The sequence below is a fragment of the Gambusia affinis genome, linkage group LG04, assembly GCF_019740435.1.
Source record: "Gambusia affinis linkage group LG04, SWU_Gaff_1.0, whole genome shotgun sequence".
Lineage (NCBI taxonomy): Eukaryota > Metazoa > Chordata > Actinopteri > Cyprinodontiformes > Poeciliidae > Gambusia > Gambusia affinis.
The window spans coordinates 24,943,128-24,956,674 of NC_057871.1; the positions used below are offsets into that span (position 1 = coordinate 24,943,128).

Consider the following 13,547-nt stretch of genomic DNA (forward strand, 5'->3'; position numbering starts at 1 on the left):
TTAAAATTTCAATAAACAATTAAAACACAAGCCATAGAATGACAAAAACATATCCATATATATTTTCAGGAATAAAAAGCTGAGCTCTTTATTATGCATTTATTGGCCATTCTGGACCTTCATTATGTTAGGAATATGAAACATGATGATGCTTTGAACAGGAAATAGCAAAAATAAACCACATTTCAGTCGTGAGTACAATGGGTTTTATGAAGTCATTAAAAAAAATTACTGGAATGAAACAGTATTGATTGTGCCATTTCCACATAACGCACACGTCAGTTGTATTTTAGTTTTTGGTTGGTTTAAATGTTATTTATTAAGATGATGGCACTGTCTATCAGGTATAAAGTGCTTTAAACTTAAAGAACAATTAATGCATTTTAAAAAAATAATTTTTTATTTATTAGTCTTTTTTGTAACAATAATTAAACAATAAAGTAAAATTAAACTAAATGAATGGAATGCTTTTTAAACTTGTTTTATTTTTGTCATGGATTTAAAAACAACCAAATAGGAAAAAAAACAAAATGAATGTTTTCAACAGTTTTTATTTTTTCTTAAATAAACAAAACATAAAAAATAATAATGATTAAAAATGAAAGCAAACTGAATGCTTGAAATATAACATACGCTCCCCTAGTAATCATCAACTGGGTGTTTGATACAGATTCTAGTTGAAATATTTGTAATAATTTTTTTTTGTTGTTGTTCAGAGGAAATTGTGTCAGCCAGACAAACTTTTTATCAGCAACTTGAAAAAACAAACTTGTGCAACTTTTTCTGTCCGCTCATTTAGACACCCCCACTTTATATAAACGATGTATTTATCTACATCCAGAATTTCATCTGATGCATCCCTTTATCTTGATACATGTCGGATTTTGAAAGTTCTAATTATCCCGACTTTGCAAATAAGTGATCCGAAACGATCAGCCAGATTTCTCCAGAATCGTCTGATGCAGCTGCTTAATGTTGCCGTAGGTACTTGGAGCAAGGCCTGTGTCGGTACGGGGCGCAGTGTACGTCGGCCCACTCGCAAGAGGAGCTTATGGAGTGGCAGAAACGTTACGCCTCCCGACTCATTCGCCTCAAACAGCAGCAGGAAAGCAAACACTTCACTGAGAACTACATGGAAACTCTAATCGAAAAGTGGATGAACTCCCTTTCCCCGGAGAAAGTGGTGAGTTAGACAAAAGATAACGTGGCTTCTGAATGCCTCCGGTGTTTCGGAAGTGATGTTGCTATTTCGCTGGAACTTTGAATTTGTTTTTCTGCTTGTGAAAATACCGGTGGAGCAACCGAAAACTTTTATTTATTTATTTTTTTCCTTTTCTCACCATGAATAAAATGTGTGCAATATGTAGGGTGGATATTAATGTTGTATGTGAACCGTGGATTCTTCTGAGTTTTCTAAAAGACTAACAACATTTCCCCATCCAGTGTGTTATAGTGAGCAGAGGTTGATAAAACAGAGAAACTTTGCTATATTTCATCAACTCTTTTATCTAATGAAAGCTGTACTTACTCTTTTTGAATCTTTTCTCATTCAGCTTTTTTTTTTTCTCTGACTTTACTGATACTGAAAGTTGCTGACATTGCACCCTCTCTCCTCAGTCACAACGTCAACACAGAAGAGCGTCACTCTCAGTTTGACTTCCTAATGCTAAAAATGGTGTATTGCTTTCAGTATTTGGAAAAAGACTGGTCAGCAGTCTCTGACGGTCAAATAGAAAGTGGACCCAGCTCTTTTTTTGTTTGTTTTGCTTGTTTTTTTTAACCAGACACTTTCTCATCATGTTTTCATAAGACCTCAAACTTTTCATAAGATTTAAGTCAAATATTGGAATGAAAAAATAACTTCTAAATTTGTCTTCACATAGTTTGTGAACAGATTCCAATAAATGCCCTCAACTTTTTTTGTCAAGCATTAATGGAGAGGAACTTTAGTACAACTTTAATAGAATTTGTATTTATTTAATTGTATTTAAACACCCCTTTTCAGTCTCTATTTTTCACCGTCTACACTACACTGACGACAGTCTTCTTAATTGTTGACATGCGTTCTTCAATTTTCTTGAAATTTTGTGTTATCTTTAACTAAAACAGATTTTTTTTTCTTAATCCAATCATCTGTTTCTTTGTGTTTTCTAGTTAAGTGACAGTCTAGAAGGCGTGACAGTTGAGACCAGCTCCGGCCTTTCTGTTACAGTCACCTCGAAAAAATCCTCCAACTCCTGGATCTTTTCCTTGTTGTGCAAGGTGGGATGACACAGTAACTGGTTTTATTTACATGGCCTTTTAAAAATTGTACAAAAAGTCAATTTCCTTTTTTAAAAATCTTTTTTTTATCATGCTCCATTGTTGTTTCTGGACTAGCCGGCCAGAAAGCTGTTCCGCATTGCCTTGCTCTACGACGCCCATCGACCACACTTCTTCATCACCGGCGTTTCAGCCGGGGATCGCCTGCAGTCGGTTCCCAAAGGATGCCAGGAGTGGACGCCCGGAGACGACTCGGCGGGTTCGTCGGTTCTTTCACCATAAGTGCTTTACATCAAATCAAACACAGTGCAACATAGAATCAATAATCAAAACACGACAATGAGTCAAGTTCCATCAGTAAATTTGTAATCGATTACGTTTCAAATACAATCCTAAACAGGTTGGTTTTTAGTCGAGTTTGCATCCATAAAAGCTTTACCGGTTACACTTCTACTGTGTTATATGGAACAAAATACCTGTTGCTATTTTTATTCCCACTCACGCTCACAATCGCACAGTTTAAAACGATGTAAACAGCCTTTGAAAGGGCTTCCGGCACCAGACTCCATACACCTCTTTCATTGAATTCGGGCAGGGACTCCGCCGTCCCTCATGGATTTTTGTGCAACTCTATGGTTCCTGTTAGTGTCTAGAATTTACAGGGTTTGTGTTACGCACAATATGACCCTCAGTTTTCTTCCAACACCTCTTTCACTCTGCTGTCCCTCACGGATTTTCGTGCAATTGCAACATAGAATCAACAGTCAAAACACAACATCAAGTCAAGTTCCATCATTAAATTTGTAATTGATTATGTTTCAAATACAATCCTAAACAGGTGGGTTTTTAGTCGAGATTTAAAGGAAGTCTGATATGCTAACACGGTAAGTAAGTGTGAGCAAACTATCTTGTACTTTGACAATTTCTCTTTTTTCTTTTTTTTTGCCATTACCCTCCTCTTCTTCCTCGCTTGAAGAAGCAGAAACTAAACTTTTTTTTTTTCTTTTGTTGCTTCTCAGGAAATGAGAACTGACCCTCTCCTCTTTCTGACAGATGAAATCACATCGCCGCCATCTTTGCCGTGTTGCTATATTAACCGGTTATTACAGACATTCTGATTCACTGACAGTTTTGTGAAAATATACTGATATTTCAAGTGACTGTGTCCGACGGCTGGCACAGCGCAAATCAGAGTCACAGTTACCGCGATCAACGTCCTAAATGGGTCTTTTAAGGAAGTTCTGATGCAAATCTTGGTTAATAGCTGCAGAACAGAAAAGCTCTTAAAGAATTATATCCGTTTGCGCATAAAGGATTTTGGATTTTATGATCTCAATATGTCAAATCCGTCTTTGTCCATCTTTGTATTTTTAATGAACATTTAAATGACGGGCAGCTTTTTGTTTTCTTCTTTGTATACAAAAGTGAAGAACTGTTGATATTTAGTTTGACATCTGCTTTTGTAGATGCAGTTGAAATCAAATGATTACATGAATTAAATTTTTTTTCTCTCTGACTGAGTTCAGTCAGATCAGACTTCTCTTCTTATAGGTCAGTTTGAATTTCCAAAACAATTTCTATTTGCTAAATGTTATGACAAGGAGAGAAATTAGAGCTTTATTATTAATGTCTTTGCAATCAGGAGTTTACGTACAGAACCATTACCGTCTCTTTAAACAATCAGTGACAGCGTTGACCATTGGTGATGTCATGACTTTTGGAAACCTCTGATAGGTTAAGTGACCCAAGTACTAGAGTTCATACACAGTTCTACGAAATACTGAGTAAATGTGTGTAAACTTCTCATCTTGAAGACATTGTATCACTTAGACCGGCGGAGCCTCAGCCTTCATGAAGGAGGCGAGGCAACACAATGTAGTCGATAGGGATTTATTTAAAGCTGCAGGTCACATTTGAACCGACACCCATTTCCACAGTGAGACAAAACAGTTGACTTTTATAATTTGAGCAATTCCATCACTCATACCAGGTAAAGGGGTGACAAAACAAAGCAAGAAATAATTTACGCAAAACAATAAATAGTACCAATAAATATTTACATGCATGCAAATCAGAGCTAAACCAACCTGAGATCAATCAAAGATTAAATTGAACTTAATATAACTCCTCAGAGCGTTACCCCTCTTAATTGAAAATGGTATGTTCCTGGAGCTTTTTAACAGCTCCACCCTGCTGAGGAAAACTCAAACAATTAACCTCAAATCAACATTTCCCCAAACTCCCTCTGTCCAGGAAGGGTGACCAGTCCCTCTGCCTGAAAGAACGTTTAACTAAATGTCACAACGTAACTGAAATAAAGAACTGAAACAAAAAGCATTTGATCTGTAAGGAAACTAAACAACATAATATCAATAATCATTCACTAGTGATGGAACCCCTGGTCTCCATCACACATTGATAAATAAATCCCTGACATGGACTTGTATTATTTTGACATTTAGCAAACAGGAATACTTCTGGTAATTCTAATTGACATAAAACAAGAGACGTTTGGTGTGATTTAATTTCAGGCAACGAGGGGAAAAAAATCTATGTAAACCTCTGTTTTCACAGACTGTGTACTCTAATGACCGCTTCTTTCTTTAATGGACTCTGAGTTGAAACCCACTTAGAAAAACCTGTGTGTTTTTTGCCAGCAGCGGCCAACAACGGCCTCGACCACTGCGTCTACAAAGTGGCGGTGGGCTTCAGCACCGAGATCTTTGGCACCTTCAGACAGACCATCGTGTTCGACTTTGGCTCCGAGCCGGTGCTGATGCAGAGGATCATGGTGGACGCCGCCTCGATCGAAGGTGCGCTCGCAACGGCAGGATTACCCACAGACGCCCCAAAAAGGAGCTGCTCTTGATTGGCCTCGTTTTGCCCGTCTGTTGTTTTGTCTTCCTTCAGACTTGGAGCACCTAATGGCAGCCAGGCAGCAGCTGCTGATTACCGCCAAGCGCTGGGACTCGTCCTGTAAAACCATCGTGGAATTCACGCCCAACGAGACGGTGGCCGACCTGGAGAGGAGCCTGCTGGCCCGCTACCAGATCCCTCTGTCGGCCGACCAGCTCTTCACCCAGTCCGTCCTGGACAAGACGCTGACCAAAGACAACTACCAGGCCCGGCTGCACGACCTGCTCTACATAGAGGAGATCGCTCAGTACAAGGAAGTCAGCAAGTGAGTTTCGGTTTGTTTCTGTGCAACAGCGATTCAACCTCTTAAGTGATAAAATGCTAAACCACCAGCAGGTGTCAGGCTTGACCCTCACAAAATTGCATTGTGTTGGCGTCTCAGCAGCTTCTTACAAAGCAGTTTGATCTAACAGAGGTTGGTTCATTTTAACTCTGTATCGGTTTATTCATTTTTAATGTTTTTAACTTGGCTCATAGTAAACGTTTCAATCATTCAGGAGCTGAAATATGAGCATCTGAAAAGGGTGTTTTTGTTCTGTTTATATCAGAAATGAAGCAATCCTTCATTGCTTTTGAAGGACTTTTACAAAAAGAGACTTCCTTTAGATCTGGATGCTGCATTCTGTCGGCCACTTTTCCAAACTTTACATAAAAATAATATATATTTATGGTTTTATGGGGGAATTTTTCTGCCATAATTCGAGACCACGCACCTTATAGAAAACGATTCGACCACTGTTTACTCTCCTTTATGTTTGTTTTGCAGATGTGTTTTTATGGAAATAGACATAAAGGTTAACCTCATAAAACTAATGGCACTCATTGATGTCCACCAGGTTCAACATCAAGGCCAACCTCCAGCTGGTGACCAGCTTCATGCTAACTGGGATTTCTGTTGGAGCCAAGTACGCTCAGAACGGACAGCTCTTTGCACGCTTCAAACTCACTGAAACACTTTCCGAGGTAAACACAGCTTGTTTTAGTGATTAGATGTGGGGGGGTTTTTCCCACCTTAAATATAGCAAATGTAGCTTTCTTAAAAATATATATATATCACCTAAAAGCATCTGCTTACCCCAAACTGTTTATATATATATATATGTATTATATATTTTCCTTTTGTCAGGACACTCTGGCTGGGAGACTGGTGATGACCAAGGTGAATTCAGTTCTGCTGCTGCCGTTGGGGAGGGAAGGGTTCGGCGGTCACGCTCCTTCTGGGGTCAAAGAGCGCGTTTATGAGGCTGTCATAGAGGAGAAGACCAAGGATTACATCTTTCTGAGGATTTGCAAGAGCTGCTGCGAGGAGCTGATGCTGCAGCCTGACAGAGAAATACAGGTAAGAGTTTAAAAATGACAGAAAACGGTTTCAGTTTATTGCAGGCTGATGCTTGGAATGTTTTTGCCAGTTTTAGCTTGATGGCATCTTTTGGTGAAACACTTCCAATTTTTTTTTCCTCTTTTTTTTTTTTTGTGCTATAGTTTTATTAAAATAGCAAATAAAGTGTTTCCCATGTCAACAGAACAAATGGAAAGCAAAAATATATGTTAGTTATTATGAGCATACAAACCCGCTCTTCATAATATCCAGAATTCTCAAATTTGACGAGCTTGTAGAATTTAAAATGGCTCAATTTATGTTCAAGGTATCTAAAAAGTTGTTACCTGAGCACATACAGAACGCGTTTTCTGAAAGAGAAGGGGGGTATAACTTAAGGGGTCACTCAAACTTCAAGATCCGCAATTTTAGAACAACAAGAAAAAGCTTCTGTATTTCAATTAAAGGTGTAAAGTTATGGAATAAGTTACATGAAGATTTAAAACAAAGCAATAGTTTAACACAATTCAAAAGAAAGTACAAAGAGGTAATTTTCAATAGATACACACATGGGGACAGAAAGCAATAAGGTGTGTATTGAAGATAACAACTTGGTGTCAGGGTTTAGAAAGATAAACCAGCATAAAATGGGAAAATGTATAGGTAAATATTAGTAACTGTTACTTCTGACTGCCATTTTGATTTTTTTTAATGACAGTAGGACTCTAGTCTCAAGTGTTTAGGGGTAGGAGTTTATAAGTTCTCACTTCTTCCTACCCCATTTTGAGCATGACATGTTAACTGAAACAAAAAATCTGTATTTTCTCTTCTTTCTTATGCACTTCTTGTTACTGTGCACTATTTTATTTTTATATTTGTATCATGTTCGAATAAATTTCATTTCAAAAAGCTTTTCTAGAAGAGCTTCTTCAACATACTTGACACACAAAATACTTTTTGTGTCGCACTGAATTATCAGAGGTTTAATTGTTTGAACTTATTTCTGGCATCCAGTTACATCCTGACAGTAAACCCTCACTCTCCTGTGTGTGTGTGTGTGTGTGTATGCGTGGGTGCGTGCGTGCGTGTGTGTGTGTGTGTCAGGTGGAGCTCCAGTTTCAGCTCAACAGACAGCCACTGTGTGAGATGCACTATGCCCTGGATCGCATCAAAGACAACACCATCCTTTTCCCTGATATTGGCCTTGTGCCCACAATCCCCTGGAGCCCAAACAGGTACGTATCCAACATGTGGACAGTCACACATGCGTGGAGAAATCAAAATCTCTTTAAACACTTTCTAAATATCTTTTTTTTTTCCTCTTTGTGCTTTCTCTGAATTACTTAACTGAGTTCCTTTTAAGTGATCTCACCTCAGTTGCCACTTCCTCACCAAAGAGGGTGGTCATTGCAAAGCTGTTAGAACATAGATACTAAAAAATGTGGGTTTTTAATTAACACCCTTTCCAAAACGATTGCTTCTTTTTTTTTCCAGGAGTCTGGAACCTTTATAAGCCTAAGAAAAATCTTAGCAAAACAATTATTTAGAGCCACTAATGTTACATGACCCCTTGGGGAAAAAAAAAAAAAAAAGATCTGTGAAGTATCTGCTATAGGACGCCTGTTAGTTTTTAAAGACCGTAGTTTTATTTCTTTATTTCTAAACTTTAAATCAAGAAAAACATGAAACTTGGGGAAAAAAAGGATACATTTTCTTCTATCTGATGTCATTTGTAGAAAATTTTGTTTTTTGGGGGGGGTTTTTTTAAGAAGCACGTAGTTTCCAACCTAATGACAAGGTAGAATGTTTTTTTGTTGTTGTTTTAATAAAATCAGCATTTGTTGTTCAAAGTGCAATAACCAGACATTCCTATTGCCCTGTGTGTTACCTCCCTTTGTCAGTTTGCTGTACATTCAGTTGGTCCTCTGCAGTTTATAAATTAAGCTTATTAAGTATTCCTTTGTATCAAAAAATATGAAAATCTGTCAAGTTTTTATTTTTGTTGTATAAAAAACTTAATTTTCACTACTGCAGCTTTCGTGCTCTATGTTAAAGCATTCTAGCTGATGCTAATAGAATATTGAATCTATAAGTCAACATGCATAGCTGATTTGTTCAGCGATGAAGCTGGGAAATATTTTAAGTTCAGCTGCCTGGAGGATTCCGGTTGTATTGAAAACGCGACATCTGCCATTTATAAATGGCAGGAAAGAACGATTTGCACTCAGAAAATGTCTATTTTTGTCTCAGTAAATGAACCCAATCATAAAAAGAGCTTATTATAAAGAAACTCTGGTAATACCGCCACATCATTTAAGTTTTGACAAATACTTCCACTGAGGGGACGTCACCTCAATTTGAGAGATAAGAGCATATCCGTCAGCTTGCTGACTCGCTGGCCGTACGGAAAAGCTTTCTGCTCCCTTCTACGGTTTTTCTTCCTCTGATGTCGGACAGGTGAGGGGAAAAGACGCGGTAATCTTTATTGACAAGAGACAAAGTCAAATATAATCCCTGAGAGTTTTTCTTGGCAGCAGCCTTTCTTCTCAGGACTCTAGAATAGGATTTATGTCAGCGTTAGAAATGAAATTCTGATTAAAGCAAGGAAGAGTGAACGTGATTTGAAGGAACTTCGGTTGAATATGAGCAGTTTGTTTAATTGTACGCATCTGGGATGCTAGTCCTTTAAAAAGACAAAAAAGCAATTATTACATAATTATTGTTTAATAATAACTTGTGAAGCTGCTCTAAATTACACTTTAAAAATCTCATTTTTTATAATGCTATATCCAAGAATCTTTAGATAATTTGGACTTTAGCACAGTTCGTCATAGATTATTTCTTCAATCACAATAATAAGGAAGAAGTTAAAGTAAGAATGCTTAAAATGAATGTTTTGTCTATTAATCATGTTTTTTTTTTGTTTTTTTAAGTCTTTATAACTTGGAAGATGTTTAGCACTATCCACTGCAGAGGTTTTTCATTTCAAGTTGATTCCACCGTAGATCTGAGAATATTTCACTAAATGTAGATAAAGATTTTACACTACAGACTTGGTTTTGTCAGCTGCAGTTTTATTTTTTATTTTTATTTTTTTTAAAGCCTGATGGGTTTTTATTTATGAATTATTCACCTCACTAAAAACAAGTTTGTTTTTTTCCTCTTTCTCTGCCACATCAGGTCTTTAATGAATCTCTTTAAGCAACTTTTTCTTCTGTCCATCCGTCCATTTCATCTTCAGTTTGTTCAACCACCATCTCTCCGTCTCTCATTCCTTTTTTTCATCTGTCACACTTTACAGTATGGATTTTATTTGTAGTTACTGCCAGTTAGGTATATAAAGTCTTTAGACGTATGAATACTTGAAACAGTGAATTAATATATACACGCTGTCTGGCCAAAAAAAAATAAAATAATTCACCACCCGTCACAATTGCATACTTTTCTGGATGATAAATTCTCCCAGAAATTATTGCGATAAAAACCATAGTGTTGTCAATTTGAGACCGTTTTTAAGTAATGCAAGTACGTTCTCTCAAATATCAATAAATGTATGCTTCTAAATTAACAAATTACATAGAAACTGGAAGATATTATAAATATCCAAAATTAAAACAAACAAACAAAAAGCCAACTGAAATTATAAGTATAAAATGACCCTTCAATTGCAATATCACAAAATTAATTTCAACCCTGTGATAAAATTTGGCCTTGTCATCTTGGAAAATTTCGATACCAACGGGAAAGTGAAAAAAATCCCCACTGATAGAATAACCTGGTTGTTCTTGACGCATGCCAATGATTTGACCCTCCTAATACAGACTATTGTGTTGTCCTTATTTTTCCTGTAGTTTAATGTAATCCTTTGATTCAAATGTGCATCACGGAAATACATTCACAGAACTTAACATTTCTACAATTATACCTACATTTTGCTTATTGCTTATTAATACTAGTATTACCCAATTGCATTCCTTTGTTGCCTATTGTCGCTAAAATGCATCAAACCCGAGTTAGAAAAAACCTTTAGAATTTTGGCCACATCTAGTCTATTACAATGCATCAGTTATAGAAGAGTTTAGTAGATCTCTATATATAATTGCACAATCTATCACAAAGTTAAGATTATTTGTAGAGTTTATCAGACAATCCATTTTCATAATCCACATGTAGTTCACACTTTGACCACTAGATGGAATCAAAGCACTTCTAATCCATAGTGTGAGAGGCTTATGCATCACCCTACAGTTGTGATGTTCATTCATCCCCTTGGCTGTAGTCTTTATGAAACCTGTGACTACAGCCACGCAGTCACAAATATCACTTGTGCCTAAGAGGTTTTAATTTTGGCAACAATCTTCTGCTGTTACTGGAATTAATAATGCATTGAAACAATACAGAAGGGCTCAACTTTAGATCTGATTGGGAATCCGATGTAAAGCTTTTGGAGGAAGCTAATTGTTAGTGTGATGCCAAGAGGAGCTTCTAACCTGGAAGACTTGGATCTTATCACCAAATCAAAACATGTATAAAGGAATTCAGGAGCTGCAAGAAGGTTCTGGTTGATTTTGAAGACGGGGTATACATTTTTGTCATGCCATTTTTTTTTTTTTTAAGTTTTTTTTTTTTTTTTTTTTTTTAAAAGGCCTTTATTTGATAGTCAATTGACAGGAAATTTGGTTATGAGAGAAGGGGGATAGACATGCGGCAAAGGTCATCAGGCCAGAAATCGAACCTGTGACAGCCGCGTTGAGGACTAAGGCCTCCCTTATGTGGGTTGTGCTTAACCCCTGCGCCATGCGCACCACGCCATTTTAATTATGATCTAACCTTGTTACAATTTTATTGTAAAATGAGTCATTTTTATTTCCGAAGAGAATTGATCTAACACATAATAAGTAAGTTGTTTATGTTAATGAAGGTTAGGCCTTTTTCCACTCCAAACATTATACCTTGATGTTATATAAACACAGACACACACACACACAGAAACCCTCATTTATGTCTCAGTTGGAGTTCAATCAATTGATGTTGGTGGATTCACAGCTTCAGAGGATGCAGCCTTCATAATGAGGACACTAATGTGTAGAGACAGACACACACACTCTACATCCACAGCGACTCCCATCACTTACAAGTTTGTCTGCTGTCGCACGCGCAGCCTGTTTCGGACACACACACACACACACACCTCTATTTATCTGTTAATGTGTGGTGCTTCTCTTCAGTCTTTTTCGACCGCCTCCCTTTTGTTTGATGTGAAGATAATAATGATTGCAGATTTATTAGCAGCTAATTAGTGCAGGATGTTTGACTACTGACACATAAATCTGAAACTGGCTTTATTCTGGTATAAGCTGATCAGTGGATCGAATGCTGCTCCATTTTCAACTTAAATGAAATGTCTGTTGGTGCATAATGCAGAAACAGAACAATAATATGTTTTCCTTTGGTCAAAAGGTGAATAAGGTCTGCCTCGAGAGTTTAAAGTCGCTCTTCGTTGCAATTTGCTTGAATATTGGAGTACAATTAGTTTGAGACAAAACGTTAAAAGGAGTTTCTGTTTGTCTCTTATTTCAGGCAGTGGGACGAACAGCTGGACCCCCGTCTGAACGCCAAGCAGAAAGAGGCAGTCCTGGCGATCACCACACCCATCTCCGTCTCTCTTCCCCCAATCCTCATCATTGGGCCCTATGGTACCGGCAAGACCTTCACCCTGGCACAGGCCGTCAAACACATTCTTCGCCAGGACAACAGCAGGTACAGATCTCGCCCCTTTTCTTTTTGGCTTGCTTTGGAATCCCTTCACTTGTATGTGAAACTTTTGACCAGTGTTGATATTTCACAGGAAAATCTAGATTTTCATGCATTATTAATTAGCAAATCCCACTGAGACGCTGTTCAGTCTGTGGAAAGAGCATCAAGATGTTGCCGAACAAGATGGGAGAATCTGTGCACCCCACAATTCTGGCTTTTCCTGCAAAAGTGGCAGGAAAAAAAAGCTGCTGCTGAAAGCAACGCACTATAGTACTTATAATAAAAAGAAGTTCTATTTGGGGTTTGCTGGAAACCATCGAAGGAACGCAAGATGCTCACCTGTTGACATTGTTTTTCTTTAGGATGGAGCTGTTTACAGTAGAAAACCTGAGACTATTCAATACTTGAGACTGGTTCTAGACTTGCCTTCCATCAGGAGCCAAAACCTTCAGCCAGAACTACAATAGAATTGGTTTAGTGTTAAGGCTCACTCATACTTCATCTGAAGTGTCAAAATCAACTCTCATTGAAATCGAATCGGGTCCATTGATATCGGCCAATGCTCAAAGCTGCAATATCGATATCAGAAGTGTAAATGTTGTATTGGGAGACCCGTTGCATGGGAAAGCCTTAAATCCAATTAAGGATCTATGGCAGCTTGAAAGGTTTATATTCAGAGACATTCTATTCAGTCTCACTGAGCTTGGGGTGTTTTATAAAGAATAGATCAAAACCTCAGTGTCTAAATGGATAACGCTGCTGGTATTGCAAGGAAATATGGTTGTACGAAGTATTGACTGGGTAGCTAAAATACCAGAGACTTTATAATATTACTAGAAGGTGTTTCAATAGTTGTTCTGTATAACTGGGCTTTCCAACAGTTGGAGCATCAGGGACCTGGCACATGAATGTGTCAAATTTTAAGTGAGGTCAATTAAGAAATGAGATGTGGCGTTGTTCACTCAGCTGTATGTATATGTGTCTCGAAGGTCCTGTTTGTGCTGAGTGATTAGCTTTGTTTTCCATTGTTGCGTGTTCTGTCACTTTAAAGACGAGCACACTGGTCATTTGGCCGAATACGTGTCATTTGTCCTCGATGCACATGGTTGGCTTTTATTACGGTTCGCTCCCTGGCCTTGAATGGAAGTCGATGTGCAGCGTGAGCCAGTCAGTGAAGTTACGCCACGTCTGCAGGCCCCACAGTGATGCACGACAATGTAGCTTCTTCACTGGCATTTTTCTTCATTACGGAGCTGGCTCTCGGTGTGACTCTGCCCGCAGGACATTCTAGAGT

The 13,547-nt window shown here is 37.9% G+C and overlaps 1 protein-coding gene across 2 annotated transcripts in view; it reads left to right on the forward strand.

The window, feature by feature from the left end:
- helz (helicase with zinc finger) overlaps positions 1–13,547 on the forward strand; it is a 59,536-nt gene that overhangs the window by 13,740 nt on the left and 32,249 nt on the right. The window contains exons 8-16 of one of the 2 annotated variants that reach the window (XM_044113804.1): positions 985–1,183; positions 2,155–2,262; positions 2,380–2,521; positions 4,920–5,075; positions 5,173–5,443; positions 6,015–6,141; positions 6,305–6,517; positions 7,601–7,731; positions 12,077–12,256. In XM_044113804.1, coding sequence (XP_043969739.1) covers positions 985–1,183; positions 2,155–2,262; positions 2,380–2,521; positions 4,920–5,075; positions 5,173–5,443; positions 6,015–6,141; positions 6,305–6,517; positions 7,601–7,731; positions 12,077–12,256 — 1,527 coding nt within the window. The remainder of the gene's footprint in view (positions 1–984; positions 1,184–2,154; positions 2,263–2,379; positions 2,522–4,919; positions 5,076–5,172; positions 5,444–6,014; positions 6,142–6,304; positions 6,518–7,600; positions 7,732–12,076; positions 12,257–13,547) is intronic. The other variant, XM_044113806.1, reaches the window with a different exon arrangement.